Source organism: Seriola lalandi, unplaced genomic scaffold, assembly GCF_002814215.2.
Source record: "Seriola lalandi dorsalis isolate HSWRI2012SDOR001 ecotype SW California unplaced genomic scaffold, Sedor1 jcf7180002054955, whole genome shotgun sequence".
NCBI lineage: Eukaryota > Metazoa > Chordata > Actinopteri > Carangiformes > Carangidae > Seriola > Seriola lalandi.
The window spans coordinates 578981-601742 of NW_019525506.1; the positions used below are offsets into that span (position 1 = coordinate 578981).

Here is a 22762-nt window from a genome sequence, read left to right on the forward strand (position 1 = left end):
GATAAAAATGGAAATAAAAAATTAAAACAAATTACTGTTGACGTTGTATCTGCTGCTGGAGCTTCTCTCCCCAAAGCGGAGACGGTGAGTTTCACTGAAGGAGTCGACGTCTGGGGAAAAACAAAAACAGAGAGCATCAGCAAACGGCCGCAGAGGAGGAGACGACCTACAGAAGAAGCTCAAACTAACTGTACAGGTCACCAGTGACGTCTCTCGTCCTTACCTTTCTCTCGTGTCCTTCGGGGGAGTCAGACAGGAAGCTGGCGTTCACGTCCTCCAGGTCTGAACCGCTGGAGCTGACGGAGGTGACGCTGAGAGCGTCGCCGCTGTCCCCCCCGCCTCCTTGGTACGGTCTGTAGTGCGAGTGGTCGAAGGACTTGGAATGGGAGCCTGCGGCGCCGCTGGAGCCCGCCTCCGTCAACTGCCGGCTGGACGGGATAACAAAGAAGGGAAGAGTCAGGTTTCACTTATTTGTCTGAATGTGATGATTTTAATGCGACTTTACGGCTCAGGTTTCATCACTGTCACTTACTCGCTCCAGCGTTTCATGATGCCTCCGTTCTTCTTGGCCCTGAGCGTGTTGCTGGCCGACTCTGACAGAGGCTCGATCTCACAGGACAGGTTGTAGCTGCGGGAACAGGAAGTCAGGATGATGACTGTGTTCATTTGAACTCATCTCACAGGATAAAGACAGGACGACCTTGGTATTTAAAAAAAAAAAAAAAAAAGCCATCCTGTCGATGAAGTGCCCAGAAATCCTGCGGTGATGTGTCAGTGAACTCAACACAAGGCTGTGTGCCGTGACGAGATGATGACAGAGGTGAGTCCAGATCTTTCCGCACACTGAACCTGACACATCCTGACAGGCTGAGGCTCTCCCGCCCTCATAGTCAGAGGTGTAACAACAATAACAAGGCGGTGAGCTTCACTGACCTCTCTGCCTCGCTGAGCTTCTCCACGCCTGCGAACCACTCTCTGAAGTGGCTGTCCTGAGTGAAACTGTAGTTGTTGGAGGCGAGCTGGAGCAGTTTGATCTGAGCGATCACCTCAAACTCCTGCAGACACAGAGCACAGCAGCAAACAGGTTAGAAAAGGAATCAGTGCTTCAGCCTTTAATTTGCCCGGTTTGTTTATTTTTGTCTGTTCTGAGCTGAAGATGATTTTATTTGGATTATTACCTTTCTTCTCTTCTCAAAGTTGATGAGACCACCCTGCAGAAGAGACAAGAACGTGAGCAACAAGCCAAAAGGAAAAAAAGGTATCTCAGCATCAGCTCATGCTACACAGCAGCCTGACCTCAGTGTAATCCTTCATGGCAGTGTCCATCATCACCAGGTCCGTCAGAAAGGTCCCCAGGTAAGGAATCGTCCCCTGCATCACTCCCTGTTCACAGAGGGGAAACCAGCGGAGGTAAACATGGAGGCCGAGCGGGAAGATAACCCTCCACAGATTCTTCTTAAACGTGGAGCAAGAAAACGAACTACACAGATTTACTGGAGAAACTAGAGGCAACATTTCCCCTTTTTTTGTAAAATAAAGCTTTTGATGAATATAAAATAAAAACTATTCACTTCCAAAACAGACATTGTGTGAATCTATGAATTGAATCAATTGCAGTGACTTCACTTGCCACCAGATGGAGCTGTTGGTCCAAAATTGATGTTTATTGTTCTCAGCACAAACCACTGAGACAAACATTTCATTTCTTTTATTTTACTGTTTCTTTGTGCTGTTTCCGTGCCGTGGACTCACCAGGTCTCTCTGCTGCTGGTGTCTCCTCTGAGCTCGTTTGGGGTTGATTTCCAAAGTTGCGAACTTGGACGTTCCCTCCTGAGGAGCAGAAACAAGACGGTCCATCAGTCCCACCGTGTTAAATACTCAAGAGAAACAAACTGCAACTCTTTAAATCCTGTGCAAAAGTTTCCCATAATTCACCTACAGGGCTTCATCACCTGCAAACATCCCAAACAAGAACAGGCAACCCTTTAGTTTACAATGTTTTCAAGCTATTATAATAGAAACTTTCCTCTTAATTTCCAAAGATTTAGCCGTTAATTACCAAGAGATTTCAAAGAAAGGCCGACTTCAGTTGGTATTAACTTCTTAGTAGGTCAGCGAAACTTTGACTTTGAGCTCCCAGACATTATCGACCTGCCTGAAAATCTGAATATCAGTTTAACTGAAGTCGATGCTGCATGTTGATCTGTGGTGGAAACGTTATGTATGTCAGTATGAACATGAAAACTAATGTGACCATATTTTCAGGCTGAATTTTCTTCTAAACACTTTTTCTTTGTCGCTGAATTTCAGAGGAAAAAATCCATGGGAGGAACAGTGGTGGGAGAAAATCCACCTCTTGAGTTCCTGCTCACATTCCTCAGAGTGACGTAAGGCCGAGGGGCCTTCTGTAACCCGAGCCCACTGAAGTGGAGCGAACGCAGCCCGGTCTGAGCAGATAGAGCGAGAGAGCGGCGACGCCCCGAGGTGTTCGCTTACACCAGAGCCCGTTATCTACACCTGCCAGAGGTTCCCTCCCTGTGGAGTGACGTCAGCAGGGATTCCCTCAGAGGAAGCCCCGAGCGCTCACTCACCGTGACTTCAGCCAACGCCTCGGGTTTATAAATAGGTGATAACACCGTCACCGTCTCCAGGCTTCATTAGGTCACACTCTAAAGATGTTTAGTGTCGACACCTAACCTCAGTTTGAAAACAGCTTTTTGCAGCTGATGATGAGCTGGTAATATTCTGTAGAGACGCAGACTGTGAAGAAGAAATTTCTGATTTGAAAAGTCTTTGCTCAGATCAGATAACAGGCGGATGATTAAGCTAAATGTAATTTGTCTGTTCTGGGCTAATCCAGTCAATTATACCAAGTTACTACATCTCAGTGATCATTATAAAGCAGTTTCCCACCGCGGCCTAAAACAGGTTTCCACCGTCTGACACTGCCGGCTGACTCCCCCTCAGAGAAACCCCCCCCTCGACTCCTCCCCACCCACCCCCGATGTTAACGGACAGTCTGAGCCGTAGTTCTGTAAAAACACTGATAGTGAACCATGAATCATACAAATAGATATTGTAACTCCTGTCATCATTCGCTGTCTTACTTTGCCATGATCTGGGGATCCATTTATAATTCTTCCATGAAGTCAGCGAGTTACACTGTGGGGTACATTACATTTAAGTAAGGCACCATTTAAAGTACGCCCAATTAGCTACCAGCACTTCCTGTTTGCAGCGTGCCGATGGATGAACAGAAGACTATCACTGGATTAATGTGATACTGAAGAAAAGTGATGACGGTGATGATTCCCAGGCAGCTGCTGGAGTGTCTTCCCTCTATGATTTTAAGTGGATTTATGGATGTTCATTTGTAATGGACATAATAATAACGATATCCTTGGAAAGCGTAAGTCGCACTGAAGCTAAAAATATTCCCATCATGTCTGCGTGTTCAGATTTGACTGAGTTATGACTCAAAGAAGTTGTGACGTGATGTGATGTATTTTACGTGTTCAAGCCTTCTTAGTAATAATATTTCATCAAGCTTTCTCTGTGTGTAAATGTCAGTTGTTATGACAACAGCAGAATATGAAAAACATGTAGATTTGTCGTCTCATTTCCTGTTCAGTCATGTTTCCCTGCGTCCTCGTATCGAGCTGCAAAACACTCGGAAGGTGTCGACGCCTCTCTGCGTTGACCGCCATAAATCACATTAACGATCGCAACAGGTCCGTCAGCTGCAGCGCGCCCACCCAGGACACCGTGAGTAATATATGGACACTGTGATCCAAAAGAACACGGTACACTGTGTCCCCGCACTGCCGGATGTTCCTCTGCAGCTGCTGCGAGACAGACATGAGGAAGTCCAGCGCCGGGACGGGTCACAGAGCCCGGCCGCCATCTGTTCAGCTGCCACATGCAGGCGTTACGTAACTCCTATAGATTCATCAGCTGTTTTATCGGATTAATAGAGTCTGATTAGAAGCAAACACATTTATTTTATTCCTCTAAAGAGAAGAAAAATCCTTTGTCTTATTATCTAATCATCATTCAGCAGTCACAGAGAGACGTTTGTTATGACGACCAGACTGAGCCACACACTCTTTTACTGTGTTATTCAGATTTTAAATCACTCTGGATAAAAGCCAAAATACCAAATACCTCAACACAAGCCTCACACCTGATCTGTGAATACACATACGAGCAGGAAACTTCAAATATTAAAGTAGTGCTGCTTCTTGGAGATTTGTGTGTGCGCTGTCGAGCAGCTGCGACCCACCTTCACCAGCAGCTCTCGGCTGAGGGAGTAGTTGTTGTCGTCTGAGAAGATCTCTGACAGCTCGCGGAAAGTGCGGAAACTCTCCCTGTGAAAAACAAACAAACAAACAAACCTCTTTAGCCCGTTGTCCTAATGTGGTCAGAGCTCCTCACTGCAAACCAGACGACATGTACGGAGCCCTTTTGTATTATCGAAGCAACGTGAAGTTTACTCTGAAAACCCACCGTGACACTTCCTCCCAGGTCCTCTTCAGGCGGTGGATGGCGTTGCACTGCAGAGCGGAGAGGATGGCGCGCAACGAGGAGAAGTTCTTCAGGATCCGACACTCCTGAACACAACATGAGCGACAATCCGGTCAGATAAGAAACAAACTGCTCGATGCAGCGTGAATAAACCAGGTGTGAATAAAGTAGCGGGGACAGCGGTCGCTCACCCGGGCCACGTCTATCCACCTCTCCAGCAGCCGCGCTCTCTGGTTGGGCTTCAGCGTCGGGTTGCTCAGGCAGGTGGTGATGACACAGTTGGTGACGGAGTTGAACTGGGCCACGGTGGCTCTGATGGTGGGAGCCAGGTGCTCCTTCCCCTTCTTATCCCGCTGAGACCAGATACCCCCGAGGCAGTGGTAGGGCACCACCTTCTTAAACAGATCCTGAGGAACAGTGAGAAGGCGGGGTTTAAAAATATGAGTGAGACCATGTGATTCCACGGTTTCTGTTTGAAAGGGTCACTTCACACAGAGAGGTCAGTTTACTGGTGAAGAAGAAGATAAAAGATGTTGCCAAGTTGCATTATGGGAGATGAAGAATCCAGGTTTCGTCTTTGTGCTGGAGTCAAGGAAACTTTAATTCCATCGTTTTCTGCTTTAAAAATGTGGTTTTAATCTGATGCTAACAAAAAACAGTCACCTTGATGGATTAGCAATTTAAGGAAAATTGTTGTTTAAAAACCTGATATCTTCATTTAATAAGTTCAGTCAATAATTAATCAATAATTTTAGTCATTTTTCCAATAAGAAACCAACTGGTTTTAGCTTCTGCAGTCTGGAGCTTCTCCTGGTTTAATGTGAGAACTGAACATCTTTGTGTTGAAGACAAAAAAATACATTTGAAGATGTCACCTTAGGTTGTTTCACCATTTTCTGACATTTTATGGACTAAACAATTAATAAAAATTACAATAAGCAGATTAATCCAGAACCAAAATAACCATTAGCTAGAACCTAAAAGCCTGTCCTGCCTTTTATTGATCTGAAGGTCAAACTGTCTGTGATTCTCTACAGGTGAGTGACTGCGCAGGTGAACAGAGGCAGAAATGTGTTGATAGGGGGAAAAGGAAAACGTCCTCACCGCGTCCATGAGCGTGAACTGCTCCGCGACCATGATGGGGTCAAACGACAGGAAGCTAAAAGCAGGAAGTTCGTCCTCAAAGCCGCTTTCTTCCTGCGTAGCAAAAGGGCAGCCGATGTGTTCCCCTACAGAGATTTAAAAAAAAAAAACAAAACAGAAAACTTTTTTCACAGCGCTGCCTCGACCTGAGCTCAACCTCAACACACAGTTCCTGCTCTGGAAACATCTCATCCTCTCTTTGACCTCGGCGTTCTCACCACTTGTACCGAACTGTTCTTTACAAGTATCACAACATGTGACATTGTGTCTACGGCTGCATGAAACGTGCTCGACAGGAAATGAAAAACAAATCTAGTGTTTTTTTTCTCTTTGGTCTTTACTAGTTTCTACTGGGACACGCCCCCCGTCCCTGAGTCCCTGCCCTGTTGTCCCTCTCCTGTCCTGCCTTCATACCATCAGGATCAGGCTCACACTGCTGTCGGCGGTGGAAGTGGGCCAGCAGGTTGCGGGCGCGGCGCTCCAGGTCCGAGCCGGGGAAGTGGAGGTGAAGGTAGGACAGGAGCTGGTGCAGACAGTCGTAGTTGGGGGGGCTCCAGAAGTCCTCAGAGTACTGGTCCAGCCACGCGCCCAGGATGGACGAAACAGTGCTGCAACACACACACACACACACACAGGAAAAGGACAGAAATTAAAAGATGAAATGATATAAACAGTAAAATAAATATAAATGAGGCAACAGTTTAAGATGATTTTAAAGTTGCAGACACTGACACCTGTTGGTAAATAAATTCTCTGAGTGCGGAACGATAAACTTATTATTAACTTAATTAAACTTGTTATTGCTGCCTCTAGAATAAGTATGATGGAAGCCCAGAAGGGACAGTATGGCCTAGAATTACTGGAGTTTAAAGGTGTCAAGTGTCTCCTGATGGACTATAACTGTATATACAAACGCTTACATCTACAGCAGACAAGAGAAAATATTTAAGATGTGTTCTAAATTAAATTCAAGAAGAAGAAACCACGTGTTTTAGGACTTTAGGACTTCACAGCAGCAGCTCTCTGTCGTTAAAGCAGAGCTGCTCTGTCTATAAATCTCTCAGTGACTCAGGACCAAAATACGTCTGTGACCGTCTTGGACCATCTGAACTTTCTGCTGCTCACTGTTCCCACAGTGTAAACTAAACACGGAGAAGTAGCATAGTACTATTACAAGTATTATTATAGAGCAGTTCAAGGTTAGAGAAAACATTACTTCACTGTTTATAATCACAAACACAACAGGAAATGTAAGAAATTACACATAATACAGTTTATTTACATGTAAAGTGACTTTATATCAACTGTTTTTCACTGAGACTCAACACATCTATAATTAACTGAAAATATTTTTCAAAAATATTGTTTTTAACAGTCTAAGTTTCTTTCAGACGGTCTGTAGACATAATTAAGATGCTGTGTTTAATACGTTCGTCAACAATGTTAATCAGACAACAGATACCCATAATCCTTGGTTTCAGTCATGCTGACATGGATGACACGAGCTGACAAAGGTGCATTGTTCTCAAGCAATGCTAACAATGCTAGCGATGTAAGGACCTGTTTTAGTGAAACTGAAGCTCCAAAGCGCTGCAGTGTTTTTTTCCTGTGATTCATTACATTTTTATCAGTTCATGAACTGTGTTTTCCCCCCCCCCCCCCCCCAGTCTGACAGGTGTCTGAGAAAGAAAAACAACCCACAGAAACATTCGGTTGACACCCCTTTAACCCGGCGCTGTGGTTGTGCTCGGTGATTAATGTTGGCAGCTCGGCGCTGAAGGTCGCGGCAGACTTACTTTCTCAGCTCTGTGCAGTCGTCCTGGGAGACTCTTTGAGCTGTGGCTGCAGGCACATTTTGGAGCTTGGCATACCTGAAACAAAAACACACCGGATGTTGTTCAACAAACAGCATTTAAAATATGTCATCATTAGCCTAACGTTAACATGTCATATACACCTTTGTGCTTTCTACTTTCACTCGTCTTGTAAGAACAGGTGTTTCATTCTGTAATCGTTAGATATCTTAACGTTGCACAGACTCTATTATTCCCAGATGAAGCGATGACGTTTTGTTCTGATGTTTCACCTGTTCGTAATCGAAGTCTAGGATAAGTTATCTAACCCAGTCTTTCTGATCATGCAGTAAACTTCGCTCTGTTTGTGTGAAGCACTGGGAACACGATTCGCTGACAGTGATTCTTGCAGCAACAAGCTCCTCATCCTCAACTAATAAATATGAAAAAATGGCTGTTTTGTTTGGAATGGTAATTGCAAAAGTTAATTCTACGACCGTGGAAGCTGCACCCACATTTGATTTGTGGTTGGGAGAAATGGCAAACACACAGCACCTGGAGAGACTGAGCTTTTATTATGAAGACGGAGGAGGTGTGTTTGATAAGATCTGGGACTCTGCACTGAAATTCTTTCAGGGTAAAAATGAATGTGTAAATAAATGTTAAGCAACATGCTCTGTTTTCTTTTGCCTTTTTTTTAAATATTGTAATATGTAGTATATATACTTCTGTTCTCTCACCCTGCAATGTATTAAAAAATAAAAAAACATATTTTAAAAATTAATTAAAAATCGTGGTGTCATAAAAGGCAAAAAATCAAGTTAAAGCTCCATATTTTCTTCTTCTTCTGTGTTTTATTTGAAGTGTTGATCCATAAGAAGATATATTTGTGGTTTTAAGAACCAAAAACCATCTCGGTGTAGTTTTACATCTCCTCTCTCAGGCTTCTCTCTGAAGCTCTAACAACAGGTCAGTGAGCCAATCAGAAGAGAGGAGGCTCTGAGCCTCTCTTCTGATTGGCTCACTGTTTTCTGACTGATCCAATAAAAATATAGCAGATTTCAGGTAAAAACACTCAGAGAAACCAAATCCTGCAAGGTTTGGATGGTGGGTCCAGGTGGGCGGGGCTTGGTGACTGCTTTGTTGTGACATCACAAAGTTCCAGAAGTCCTGACAGCTGGTTTTAAGGCTCAGTTTCTGAATACAGGCTGTGTGCATTTCTCTGTGGACTGAGGCTTTGATACTTTCACAGTATTAATATAGAAGCTAGAGCTGATCTATAATCACACTACACATGGACACAGACCTTTACACTGGAGGAGCTTTAATTACAAGTAGAGCTGAAACAATTAGTTGATTAATTAATTAGTTGCTTGAAAAATATTGTGGAAAAAAAGGCAAATATTTGCAGATTTCAGCTTTTTAAAGGAGAAGATTTGCTGCTGTAAACTGAATATTCGGTGGAACAAAAACATCGCCCGGGTTGAGAGCCACCAGGTGAGTCGTCAGCCATCACTGTACCTGTTGAGCAGGAGATCCAGCACCTGCTTGGTGGTGGCGAAGGAGCGGTAGGTGCAGAGGAAGATGGTGACGTAGGTGGAGTCTTTGCCCCTGAACGCCGACACCATGTACTCCACCAGCCTCTCCAGCGTGCCGGCCTTGATGGTCCGCACCTTGCAGGTCTCGTAGAGGCTCAGGGCGGCGTCCGTCTCCACGCCCAGCCATCGCTGCCCTTTGCTGGCCGACTGGTGGAGCTGCACCTTCCTCAGCGTGATGGTGAAGATGGCGTCCTCCTCGGCCTCCTCGCCGATCTCCTGCGTCGAGCTCTATAAGACAGAGGGGGGGGGGGAGACAATGAGACGTTTTACTCCAGCTAACCACCTCACACTAAGTGCTGTCATGTCCTTAAACGCTGAGAACAAAGTGGTGGATTTCTCCGGCTGGAACAACCTCTTTAAATATCTGTTGGGAGCAGATTAGAGGGAGTCGAGGACCGAGAAAAGATGCCACCGTTACCGTGTGGAACGTCAAGTTAAAAATATCTGACGTCTCATTTTGGGCCGAAACCCTTTAATTACGGCCATCTGTGTGACCCTGCTCTCTTCTTTTCGCTCCGTCTCTCTGAGTCACACTTTGTGAATCATGTGCGTTGCCGTGCACAAACAAACAAACAATAGCTTGTTACTGAACAGAGCTTACTGGATAAACTGGTGCTACAATACAAGCCGCAGCCTGTATAAACCCACACTGGGGAATTAACACAAGCTGCTTGTTGCATGAATGAATGAGAGCTCTGTCGGCCGCTGCGTGTCACCGTCACGGCATTTTGTTGCTGTTGTTGTTTTCTCCTGGACATTAAAAACAAAGATGCAACAAACCGCGGTTTCATGGTCTCATCCATCATCCCGGCTTTGAATAACAACCACAGTCATGATGCAAATTCACACATTCATCATGCACGTACCCTGCATTAGCTGCTGAGAGTTGCACAACTAAAACAAATCGATGGATTACAAAACAGCAGCTGATTGACAAAACTTCAGACATAAAACCAGATCTCTCCTGATCATTCCCTTAAAAAACAAAACAAAAACAGAGCTGCGTCTTCTATACGTATAAGCCCTCGGTATTACCAGAGTTTTCAAGTGTGAAATAGCTTTTTTAGGTAGAGCTGCGCAGTAATTCAGTATTATTGTTCAGTGCCTCTCAGGATAAAAACCTCTGTTTGCAGCACTCTGTCATTAGATTACACAAGAGAACAGGCAAAAAAATAAGAGAAAATAATCCATAAAAGATGTCTCGTAAAGACGACACATGAATCAGAAGAGAACTTCATGCAGAAATCCTCGTTTGTAAAAATGATTAGTGGAGCAGCTGATTGACAAAAACAAGCTGAGTAACATCTGACAGAATGAAACCAGATCTTTTCTGATAATTTCCTCTGAGAGACAAAGCTCTACTGAAGCCGGCTGCAGCTCCAACAGCAGCATCTGCATCATATGTACAAGCCCTTGGTTTTACCTGTGGTTATTACCAGAGATTGCAAGTGTTAAATAGCATCTTTAGGTCAGTACAAGGGCTGGATTCTGATTCAGTTTTATTGTTCAATTAAAACCTTTGTTTGCAGCATTTTGTAGCTGGATTCTACAAAAGAACAGACGATTCAAAAAAAGAAAATAACACATTAAAAAAATGTCTGATTCATAAAGAAACACAGAGCAGCAGAGAGGAAACTTCATGCAGAAATCCTAGTTTGTAAAAATGATGAGTGGATGTTCAGAGGAAGTCAGGAAGGAGTCTGAGGAAGGGGTTTTGTTACCGGATCTGAGGTGGAGTGCAGGAACATATGGCCACAACAGCCTCATCTAAAAATCAACTGGAAATCAATGCACAGAAGCTAAAAACACCGTCATATGATCCGTCTCCTTATGTTCTCGTTAAGAATCGGACCGCAGCGCTCTGGTTGAGATGAAAGCTGCGACTCAGGGACGTAAAGAGAGACCTACAACGATCAATCCTGGAGGTCAGAGAGTGATGAAGCTGATCCGCTCTGACAGAAGCACGACTGGACTCCTTTATTAAAACGATAATGTAAAGATAAGATCTGACCTGCAGCACATCTACAGTCAGTAAAATGTTCAGAGACAAGTCGTCGCTGCGTACCACTTACTTATATATAATAAAATAACCAATGTTTATATAAAGACAGAACAAAGAAGAGCTGCAACTAACAATCATTTTCATTACTGAGTAATCTGATGATTATTTCATAGATTTATTAATCGTTTTTTTAAATTCCCCACAGAACAAGCTGACATCTTCGTACGTCCTGTTCCGTCTGAACTCCAGCCAAATATCTGTTAAGATATTCAGTTAATCATCTCACATTTGAGAAGCTGAGAGCAACAGATATGTCACATTTCTCCTTAAAGAAACAATCACTCAGTTCTCACTTTCATCATTTTACATGAGATTTTCAACATTTGTCATTTGAAGATATAAAATAATATAAATAAAATCTTATCAACACTGTGTTTTCGGAAACACTGCGACATGAGGACACTGAAGGTACTGAGAAATGTTTATCATTGAAATGGAAACTTGATTCTCTCGACTAAAACAACATGAGCAGAGAGTAAACACCGGGCTGGAGGAGACGGGGTCAAAGTCATCGATACTATGATATTGATCTTAAAGCCGCTGGTCTGCACCGTACTATGGTTTGAGTGTTAATACAGCAGCAGCAAAAAGCTTCAGTTTGTTTGATTCTATATAAAAAAAGCTATAGATCATAAAAGTGACTTCAATTCTTGAAGATGAATTTGTCTTCTTTCATTTTTCAGACTGGAAAAAAAACTTTGTGTTGTATTAAATATAATAAGCTTATGGTCTTTGTAAATAATCTAAAACCTGTTAATACCAGTTAATACTCCAAAGCTTCCTACTATCACTTCAGACTTATTCCACTTTTATTCAAACATTTCCCTCTTTTCAGTTGTAAATAACTCACTCTGTGACACACGACAGCATGTGCGTCCAATCGGCAGTTTGTGCCACTGCAGAGAAATAAACGGTGACGGTCTGAGCGCTGAGGCTGTTGAACACATCTAACCGAAATAGCGACGCTACAGTGGCGTGAATCATTAAGCCGGCGGCCTCGATGGAGGAATGGCATGTAATCTGGCGTGCCACAGTCATCTGTCACGGCCCCTTGTTGTGTATCCTGGGAGCGTTAGTCATCGGGGTCGGCTTCCAAGGCTCGGTGTGACTCCCCGCTTCACAGGCTTTTTGTAAGGCTCTATTCGCTAACATTAAGTCCCTCTGTTGTGTCTTTGTTGCCGTGGAAACAAGCTGTAATGAGGCCGTGATCTTGGAAAAGCAGTGCAATGAGCGGTACAGTATCTTCAAGCAATACTGCTGTTCTCATATTTAAATTTCATGTTTTAGACGTGATGGAAAAGTTAAAGAAAGACGCCACAAAGTTCTTGATTAATTATATTCTAAAAAAGCAGCGGAACTAAAACTACACAAACCCCAGAATACCTGAACTAGTAAGACAAACTTAGAGCTTTCAGGTATCTTCACGCCACACCTGGATGGAGAAGTTTATGTCCGTAACTGTTGCAATACAATTTGTACATTAAAAAAAAATAGACTGGAAATAAAATGTCACAAAAAAGGTGGAGGTGGAAAAGTTGATGCACAAACTCCATTATGTTTTCTACGTGGTTTGACCGTCAGTCTTCTTTTTTGTAATCAACCTTTTATTATTTTTACGTAATGACCGGCACTCTTTCAATTACCTCACCTCATTGTGAACTCTTCTTCTACGCCGGTTTAATGGCTCCTGACTGGAAAATCAGCCCCACTAACTGTTTATACTCAATCTCCTAATATTCACATCATGATGAGGGATGGAAACTCACATTCATTTGCTCATTTTCCGTAATTTCTGTTAAAATTTGCGTTAAATTGGATGAAAAACTGTCCTGTTTGAGGTGGTTTGGTCAGGTACCGTACTGTGTTTTATTCCAGACACATTTATGTCTGCCTTGCCTTCGTCAGGGTGGAATCAAGTTTGTTTCTGGTCTTCTTTAAGTATAATCCATCAGCCAGCTGGGGAATTTAAATCAGAAGGAGTTAAAGGAACCCTGTGGTATTTTCTCATATACAAAGAAAACTAATGTTTACACTCTGTGTTTCTCATAAAACGACTATTTGAGCTCTAATAAAAGTGATAAATGCAAATTATTCCATATAAAACACCTGTAAAGATGATTTTTCATTAAAAGTTTGCATTGTTTACATCCATGTTTAGTGGCTAGCAGTCGTTGTCTTCCTCCCCAAATAATGGGCGGACTACTCCATAATGAAAATAATCAGTTGCAGAACTACTTTCAGCATTAACCATTCAAACTCAGCACACTCTCAACTACGTTCAAGAAAACCCAACACTGTTACCACTATGATCAGATCAATAAATGTCAGTAATCCCAGCAGAGATCCTCGCAGAGCGTTACAGAGCGAGGGAGTGTGTGAGAGATAAATGGGGAGAGAGCAGACAAACCCCCGGCCTGTTGTAAATCAAGTGCAGCGTAACGGCCGAGGCACAGCTGCAGCCGAGGGCCTTGACGGCAGGAGAGGTGCTTATCAGCCAAACCACAGAGGCCACGCTGCTATCACTTCAAGCCCTGGAAACATGCAGCGCTCAAGGGCAGCGCCACGCTCAGTCCGCAGAGTCAATTCTCAAAATAATGCCCCTATTCATCCCTGCCGCGGCGAGGACGAGGGTTGCCATGATAACCGAACTCCTCTTAATGCTTGAACAAAACGCTCAGCGATCAATAACTTTAAACAGAAAAGGTTCAGCGTCACTTCAAAAGAGCTGAAACAGGTGGAAAGAAACGACTGAACAAATGAAAGAGGAGATTAGCAGATGGTTTCTGACGATAAAACATCAAAAATAGAAATGAAAAGTAAAGACCAAACGTTTGCTTGATGAACATCACCAGAAAATCAGGTAACAAAACCTCTGTGGACAGTGAGAAGATAAAAGAAGAGAGTAAGCTGTGGTCGGACTTCTACACCTGGGAGCCATCTCAGTCGAAATAAACTTTCTGGGAAACAAATATCAATCGATAAGAAATCCTGTGGAAATAGGAGGGATATCTCTGAAATCTGGACACAAAGCCTCTTTTCTTTTTCTTTTTTTAAATTTGGGTTTCACTCACATTCCTTCATCCTGATTCAGGACTTATTCAACCAGATGGGCTTCGCTGGAAGTCAGCACATTACGTCCCAAGGTGCCGGTTGAGATTTCTACTTAAGTGTGACACCTAAGGTTTAGTTTCTCCTTCGCTGGGGGATGTTACTTAAGGGTTTTGCACAGAATCTCTTAAAAGGAAAAAAGAAAGATTTACAGCAGTTAAGGGGATTTTACAGCAGTAAAATTCTATTGTTTCCATGGAGACTGTTGATTGGCTGCCATATTGACTTTACGTGATTCCTGAAGTTTAATACTAAGATAAGGAGAAAATCTCAAATACTGAACTGAACATTTTAAGCAAACCTTAAGGAGAAAACGGACCCAGTCACTTGTGACTGAACGCTTAGCAGCTAATATTGACATATCGCGATATTGGATATTATCAATATTACGATAATGGTTATGATCAAGTATCGCAATATTCCGATATAATATCAAAATAATATATCACAATATCACGATATTGCAGATATTTCCCATCATATGCGATTTATTGAATTAGAAGCTTTAAGGCCGATATTCAATAAACTGAATAAGGAACTTTTATTGAATATCGGCCGAAGCTTAAAAGTTTGTTTGACTCAGTCACCTTTATAGTAAACCTGTAACCTTCAATGTGCTTCCATGACCTCATCTATGAATCTATTAATGTTTTTCATGGTTGTGAAAAAACAATGCAACTAGCAGTTTTCATAGCAGTGAAGATTTTTATTTATCTGCTGCTCTTCAACAGAAACTGGTCTCAATCTTTTCCCCACATGAGTGAAACCACGTCAGAAAACATTTACAGTAAAAATATTAATGTTTGTTTTATCCAGATGAGTGGCGGTTTTAACAGCTGGCGCAACAAGCAGCTTAAAACAAAAGCCTGGAGTGTTTGCCAACGCTTGTTAGCACAAATCCACAGTCAGACTTTTTTGTCTGAGAGCAGAGGAGTCACATTATAATCTATAAACTTGATGGATGACCATCACAATGACATTTCAATTTAAAAGACTTTAATAAGATGATCTCACTGCAGCCAAATGTCTACCTTCATAAATTCTGCAGCATCAGCTATATGTCAGAAATATAAATGCATCAACTTAATAGTGGCATTAAACCCAATGCAGAACTCCTACTTAAATTTACCTAATTAAACTCTGAATATAATATTCTAAGTGTTTCTTGGCTCGACGTTTGAGTTTTTGAGTAAAAGCAGAAAATGGGAAAACTCCAGCAGAGGCCATAGAAATGTCTGGCATCCAGAAGGAGCCTCCTCCACACTTGTTCCAGCACTTATCAGATCTACGTTCACCTACACCAATCCTGGCCCATGAATGACCATGAATGTACATGTGGGCTGGAGGAATGTGAGGCCAATAAAAGTGTCAGCAGTGAGTGATGAGGCACAGAAGAGGAAATAAGTTTCCAGAAAGAGGAAAAGGGAAAATCGCATCACATGAGTCTCAGTGGATAACGGCTTGTTCTGCTGCAGGACCAATGGACTTACTGCTGTTTTATGTTTGTAATGTAAACTGTCCATTCTAACTACATGCTGGTTTCTCATTTACCGCCGTCACAGTACATGTGATACCTTCTTTGCACGTCTTTATTCAGTTAATCGTTAAAAGATATAACATGACTCAAACATTTGCTGGTTCCAGCCACTGAAATGTGAGGATTTAGTGGTTTTTCTCCCTCATATGTGGATGTATAACTGAATATCAAAAGTTCTGGGCTGCTGCTTGAATAAAACAAGATATCTGAATACATCTTCTTGGGCTGTGATAAATTATGTCTGTCTATTAATCTGTAGATTAATCATTAATGAAAATAACTGTTATTTGTAGACATAATGAGATTGTATGAAATTTAAGTACTGAGGGTGTTTGAGGGTGTTTACTGCAACAACTAATCAATTATCAAAATAGTTCACAGTTTGTTAAGACTTATATTTTCATGGTTTTGTTTGTCGTTTCTATTAGTTATGAAAACACTGTCAGTATTAATCCTTCATCACAGGGGGCGAAGGCTGTATCTGAAATCTTTAAATTGTGATGGGCGTTTAAAATGAAAAGTTTGGGCAATAATTTTACTGTCTGCCTTTGTTCTTTTGTGTCTCTTGCCCCAGTTAGTGAAGTTACATATACCCACAGCTCAACTTAGTAACTACAGTGTTATTATTCCGGACAGAAACGAGGGTTAAAACTATAAATATAAGCCTCAGGCTGTGGTAAAGGAGAATGAGCCTTTAAGGAAATTCATTGTTTGGAGGAGACTGAGATGTCAACACTTCACAACCCTCAGCCTCCATAACAGGCTGAACAGTTGGCTGACCTGCTGCTCAGTTCAGAAACACAATCATGATTCTTCATCTGGAAATCAAAAAATGTTTATCCCTCATAACAAGCCTCCCATCTTTATATCTGATGGTTTACGGGCTTTATAAACACAGCCACCTGGCACAGGCTCAGACTAAAACAAACACACGAGGACAAAAAGTCAAGTCTGATTCGCAGCCAAAAATCCCCTCAAGGCCAAACGGCGCTCTGGGAGCACGTTTGGAGGGGTCTGCCAAAAAATGATGATGCTCTTCAACATAAAAACACACCTGCTTCGAAAGCGGCGGTCCTGAACCAACGCTTAGAAAGCCCCTCTGAGCCCAGTGCTAAATGTAGATCAGCAGGGAAACTCCCAGTGGAAAGAGAAAACCTGCCCCCAAAACAGTCAACAGCTAAACAAAGCCAACAATAGCGCGCATCCATTACAAGCCTGTAGCACAAGCCAGCGACTTCCCCTCGCTAACAATGAGCGCTGAGAGCCGGTGAGATCATCTGGATGTGGGGTAAGAGGCAGAGGAGGAGAGAGGAGGGTGTAGCTGCATGTTCAGAAAAATCTCAAACGGCCTCGGCTAGAAGAAAAAACTTAATCTCCGACTTCTGCGAGAGCTGGTTACATGAGTAAATCTATATCTTATTCTCTGATTGATCAGTTGGTTGAAAACATTTCTACATTGAGGGAAACTCCCTGACAGCAACGAGCAAACAAATAATAAATCTAACAAGTTGTAGATGATAAAACACTGCGGCTAAAATTAAACATGGAGTCACTACAATTCATCCTGAGGGGGACATGAGTACCTAACATTTCATAGCAACTCATCCAAACAATGAGGGGGTTCATCCTCTGGGAACAGTGAACGTGTGCAACGTTACTGTGCCAATCCAGCAAGTTAATGTTGAGATATTTCACTGGATGAGTAAGTTAGGTTCACGAGTACAAGTTTTTAAGTAGATAATAACTAAAGCAGATTTCTTTCTGAATTGTGGGAATTTGCTGAGCAGTTTTCCCGCTATAGAAAGCTGGTAAGACTCGTACGTGTCATTGGAAAGTAGCTGGAAAAGTCTGTTTTTGATTCTGCTCAACCACCTTTCTCTTTAAAAACACAAATACATAAAAACACAGACTCCCGTCTTTAAAACCACAGTAACTCTCTGAAGTACTTTCCCTGAATCTGGGTTAATCTAAAAGGTTCTGGATCATTTCTCTTTCCCAGTTACCACCATAACAAAGGCTCTATTTTTGCCTTTGTTCGTGCCTCTTCCAGCAAAAACTTGACATGAACATGAACAGATTTTTTTCTGTGAAATTAAGTTGACGGATGGGCCGTGGGCCAGAGAACGGCTGATTAGATTTTGGAGATGACCTCAATCTACGTTTCCTGCCATCAGATGATTATATTTTTATTTAGCTGTAACTTCGGATATATTTCAAATCTCCCTGCTTGTACTCTGTCAAGAAGTGATTGTAAATCCACAGTGACAGGAGAGATTTGGTGCAAGAGAAAGATGGAGGAGGTTTGTTTTCTTTCAAGTGCCTTCTAGCTATTTGTACTTTTTGCTTCTTCATCTCGCCCACACACACACTTTCTTAATATTTTTCTCTCTTCTTTCACTTTCGATGGTTGGCACCTGCACAAAAACTAAAGCTAAACGTTGATTTAACCCATGGCTAATGCTCTCCTGCCCACGTGTTCCCTAAAACTTGGTGACAGAGCTGTTGTGACAGGTATTAGTAATAAACGCCGGCAGCTAAACTGGCTTTGTCAGCCATTATAAATCACTAACATGCATATGCAGAGTTTCATTGGCAGAATAAACCTCTAATCCTTCACTGGAGCCTGGTGGGGATTCTGGCAGTGACCGAATCCCAATCCCTTTTGTTTTCACCTTTTCTTGGCTGAACTGTTGTACTGCGAGTTTCTGTTGGGTTTTCTTTAACACTGTTCTCACAGAACAGCTTCGTCAACATATTTGTGCTGAAACAACCTATTAAATCAACAATTTTAATAATAAAATAGTCCAAAAGACAATGTCCGACTTGTCTCATGTCTCTCATGTCCTCAGCGGACGGGGTTGAAAGCTTCGGAAGCGACAAGTGAACTGGACCATATGTGAGATGTTTTACGTCAAACTGCTGTTTCCTCAAGTCAAAAATGACCCTTCAAGTTAAATCAAATAATCATTTAAGTCCTTTATCAAGAGAAATGCCCAACGTGGCGGCTGCAGCTTCTAAGATATTGACCGTTGCTTTGTTGCATTTCATACCCGTGTGAATAAAATACATTTGGGGGACAGAATAATCAATTCTGAACAACGCCTTTACGCTCTAATAATTTCAGATGGGAACTGTCATTACTTCTGGCATTTTTAATGGTGAACCATTGATTAAAAAAAATAAACGATAGTTGCAGCTCTGGAAACTGAACAAGCTTCAGAGAAACAACACTACGGTGGTTTTGTCCCGCAGGAGGGTAAAAACGTCTCTTCTCTCAACTCTCAGCTGTGTCCAGAGACAACCAGACTTTAGACAGCGCCGTGTTTCCATCATGTTATAACGGCAAACACAGGCTGAGTTCTTGAACCTTGTGATGATACTTTATCTGTCTCGTGTGTGTGTGATCAAAGGTTCACATGCGTCTGTTTTTGTGGCGTCTGCAGCCGACCGATTTCTCCACTGTCGCCTCCGGCAGTTTTTTGAAATTTTAGACATTTTAGATTCTGTAAAAATGTCTGCAGAGTAAAAATAATTGAACATGTTGAATCTGTTTTGATTTCCAAACTGTTTCCATTATGATATGAGAATTCAAAGTTTCAAACCACCCGAGTCTATCCAAAAATCAATTAAATCAGCTGCTGAGTTGCAGAGACCAAAACCTGAACTCACGAGGAACCTGACAACCAATGTCACACCAGGACACAACGAGATGTTTCCAGCCCTGATTCTAGGGAAGACTACTATACTATAGACTATAATCCCCTATAATTTCACTCACAAACATAAAAGACTGAAAGAAAAACAAGCTAATAAGCAGATTTCCAGAAGCATTGAAATAACCCTTTAAAAATATCAGATTTCTACCTTTATAGATTCAGATTTGGGGTTCATGCAGGCTGCATGTCTCAGAGTCTGATTTTATCCCACATTTTAATTCAGTCCAGATGGGGAACTTGAAAAAAGGGCGACTCCATGCAGCTTGTTGTTGTTCAACCCTCAGATCTGTGTCACATGGAGGGAAAACAAGTCTGATTTGGACATTTAGAGCTGCACCTTTGATTGAGAGCTGCAGTTAACAGGTTTATGTAAGACCAGTCCTGGTCATTAAACTACATCAGACAGACAAGTCGGTGCAGAATCAGACCATTTGAGTGAACTTGGGAGAATGAAGTATTTTTCCAGGCAGCGGGCCTTCACATTCCAGCCTCTGTCTGTTTCTGTCGTTCTGTCTGCCGCTCAGATCCAGCGCTCGGCTGCTCGACTCCCTTCGAGATGAACCGCGGAAACAAAAGCTCCACTGTGCCGAGCGGCCCACGATCCGGCTCCCGTTTCTCCAAGCTTCCGCCCTACCGTACTTTAAATCAATGCTCAGAGCACATCACCGTTCAACCTCCGGCTCACTCCGGCCCAGAGCGTCCCAACAATGACTCGGCCTCTCCCCCCGACACGTGTCTCAGATCTGATGTTTTCTAATCATCGTCAACAGCAGAGAGCTCATTGAAGTCACATTTTTCCACTGCAGATCTGGGTCACATGAATAAAATTGGATTATGAGACATACAGTGAAACCTGCACCCAACATGAACCCTCAAACTTTAATCACAAGTTGTACCGTTCCTGTTTTTGTAACGAGATACTCTGTTTGTTTTTGATTGCCTGTGAGATTATTTCTTCCATGTGGGAAAACTGGAGTCGTACTGTGTTATTATGTCACTCATCTGGGACTGCTTGTGAGCTCGGCTGAGTCACTGTTAGCACTGAGGACAAGCAGAGCATGACAGGGAGAAAGCTGTTGTTGCAGTGGGTCTGTGTCTCTGATTTCACTGCCAGGACATTATTGTACAGTGTATAGATCGCATCCTAAAATAGAGCCAAATACTTCCAGACAGAATCAGATACACAGCACTGTGCCAAAGGTTAAGGCACTAAAAGTCAAGTGGATGCTTCCAAAAATAACCCCAGGAACAGTTTTTACTATGCAATAGCGAAAATGGTAAAAAGAAATTATATAATATAGAATTTCTTTTCATGTCAGTGTGATATTCAAATGCAGCCGGGACACTGAAAGTATATGAAAGGTGTCAGTTTTATGTTTTTCACCATCTATTTTTGCATCGCAACGTGAAAAAATAAGCGAGCATTGAAATTTTCGATGACACGCCACAGCAGTGTTTACGCCGCAATGAAAACCAAGGCGCCCCGCGACCGTCACGCACATGTGACGCAGGTGGTACAGCCTCGGCGTCTGTCTCCTGTCTCTTCATGTGACTCCATGATGAGATCAGGACTCTGTGACCATCAGACCATCTGCTGCAGGACGCCTTGTTTTTCTCGTCTCTGAAGACAGTTCTTTATGACTCTGTGTGGTTGGACTCGTCGTCCCGCCGCTGAATGAATCTGGACCAATCAGACGCCTCCCTGATGGTGCTGTGTGATGGATAAGAAACGTTTTTGCACAGAGCTGCAGATCACTGTTTAGCAGGAGGGTGAACAGAAGCACAGAGACAATAGAAGCTCTGTTGTCTGACGGTCCTGAACTGGTCTGAGCCGACCAGGCCTCGTTCTCTGATGTCCTCTGCTCCCAACACAAACTCTTTTCTAACTGAATGGGCTGTTTTCTGTTTAAACTACTTATTGTCTCAGGCCTCTTGAGACCGTCTCAATGAACAGCAGTCTATTCTTTAGTCAGCAGTGTCTTATGGAGGTCCGGCCCCTAATCCCGCCGGCTTGTTACTGGACTGCTGCGCTGGGAAAACTCTCCACTCTTAATTATGACTATTTTTAGCTTGAATTGTTTTGTTTACGGTTTGGCTGCAGCTTTATACATCTGCGGCAGCGCTGTTTACTTACCTCCCATGGAAATATGATTACAGTGGCACTTCACGGCCACATAAGGTTTAAACTCATGACATTCAAACAGCTGAGTTACTCACTCAACTTATCTAGACATCAGCCGGAGGATGTGAGAACACAAATGTCAGAATCATTCGGACAGTAAACAGACTTTAAACTGTCAACTCCCGAGTACAACGCCTGTGCAATGTCCGCCTGAGCCCATGTGCGAAAAGAGAAGGTCACTGTCGGAGAACTCACAGCGAGAGAGACGAGATTTTCTATCACGCGAATGGTGTGAAACCGGAAGAACACAAACATGTGAGGGTGCAAAAAGAAGAAGAAGAAGAAGAAGACTAAACTAACAATTAGTCGATTGATCGATGAGTTGATTGTTGATTTGTCATTTTTAAGGCGTTCCATCCTCTTAAGTCTGAAGAGTTGGTTCTTTTCTTCGTCGCATGCAACAGAGAACTGATCATTTTTGGGTATTGCACAAATAATTTGAAGATGTCGACTGATGTTTCAACAGACATTTTTCACAGTCTCACAAGCCAAATTATTAAATGATTGATTTAAAAAAAAAAAAATCAGCAGATTTATGAAAAATGAATAAATGTGGGATGTTTCTGCAGCACTTGGCAGCTTCGCCAGGTTAAGTCTAGCTATGACTAATAAATCAACAGCAGAGGAATGAAGCTTTCAGAGCTGAAACCTTTTCACTGAAACTTTAACTCTGGGTGTGAACAGATCCATTTACCTGCCGCAGTCAGGTTCAGCAGCATTTAACTGACCCCGCGCTCACTTCAGGTAAATCATCACGTACAACAATAAAAGGAGAATCTGCACTAACTGGGGCAACGCAGCATCACGGCACAGCAGGAAGTCGCCCTCCATTTCAAAGTCACTCGATACTCTCGGCAATATGATACAGTACATTACAGACTGACGTTGGTGCTGTTAACATGGAGCCACAGAGAGCAGCAAAGTGACTGAACCCAGCCCACCCCCCCCACCCTCAGCACCACCACATCAGCCCCCGGTGACCCTTCATACTGTAACAGAACCTCAGCATCAAATAACGTCCAGCTCGGCCTCTGGACCGAGGGGAAGAAAGGCGGCGATTGTGGAGGAAACCTCTCGGCCTCTGCAGGAGGGGGATTAG

The 22762-nt window shown here is 42.8% G+C and overlaps 1 protein-coding gene across 6 annotated transcripts in view; it reads right to left on the bottom strand.

Moving 5' to 3' along the window:
* The window catches only part of LOC111645675 (ral guanine nucleotide dissociation stimulator), a 59550-nt gene that overhangs the window by 7823 nt on the left and 28965 nt on the right, over positions 1-22762 (bottom strand). For 5 of the 6 annotated variants that reach the window (XM_087170658.1, XM_087170659.1, XM_087170657.1 and 2 more), the window contains exons 2-15: positions 8982-9286; positions 7464-7538; positions 6082-6275; positions 5629-5753; positions 4716-4931; positions 4507-4610; positions 4283-4367; positions 1753-1830; positions 1297-1383; positions 1179-1211; positions 934-1055; positions 533-628; positions 224-428; positions 36-110 (exon numbers count right to left, since the gene is read on the bottom strand). In XM_087170658.1, the coding sequence (XP_087026784.1) occupies positions 36-110; positions 224-428; positions 533-628; positions 934-1055; positions 1179-1211; positions 1297-1383; positions 1753-1830; positions 4283-4367; positions 4507-4610; positions 4716-4931; positions 5629-5753; positions 6082-6275; positions 7464-7538; positions 8982-9286 (1800 nt within the window). The remainder of the gene's footprint in view (positions 1-35; positions 111-223; positions 429-532; positions 629-933; positions 1056-1178; positions 1212-1296; positions 1384-1752; positions 1831-4282; positions 4368-4506; positions 4611-4715; positions 4932-5628; positions 5754-6081; positions 6276-7463; positions 7539-8981; positions 9287-22762) is intronic. The other variant, XM_087170656.1, reaches the window with a different exon arrangement.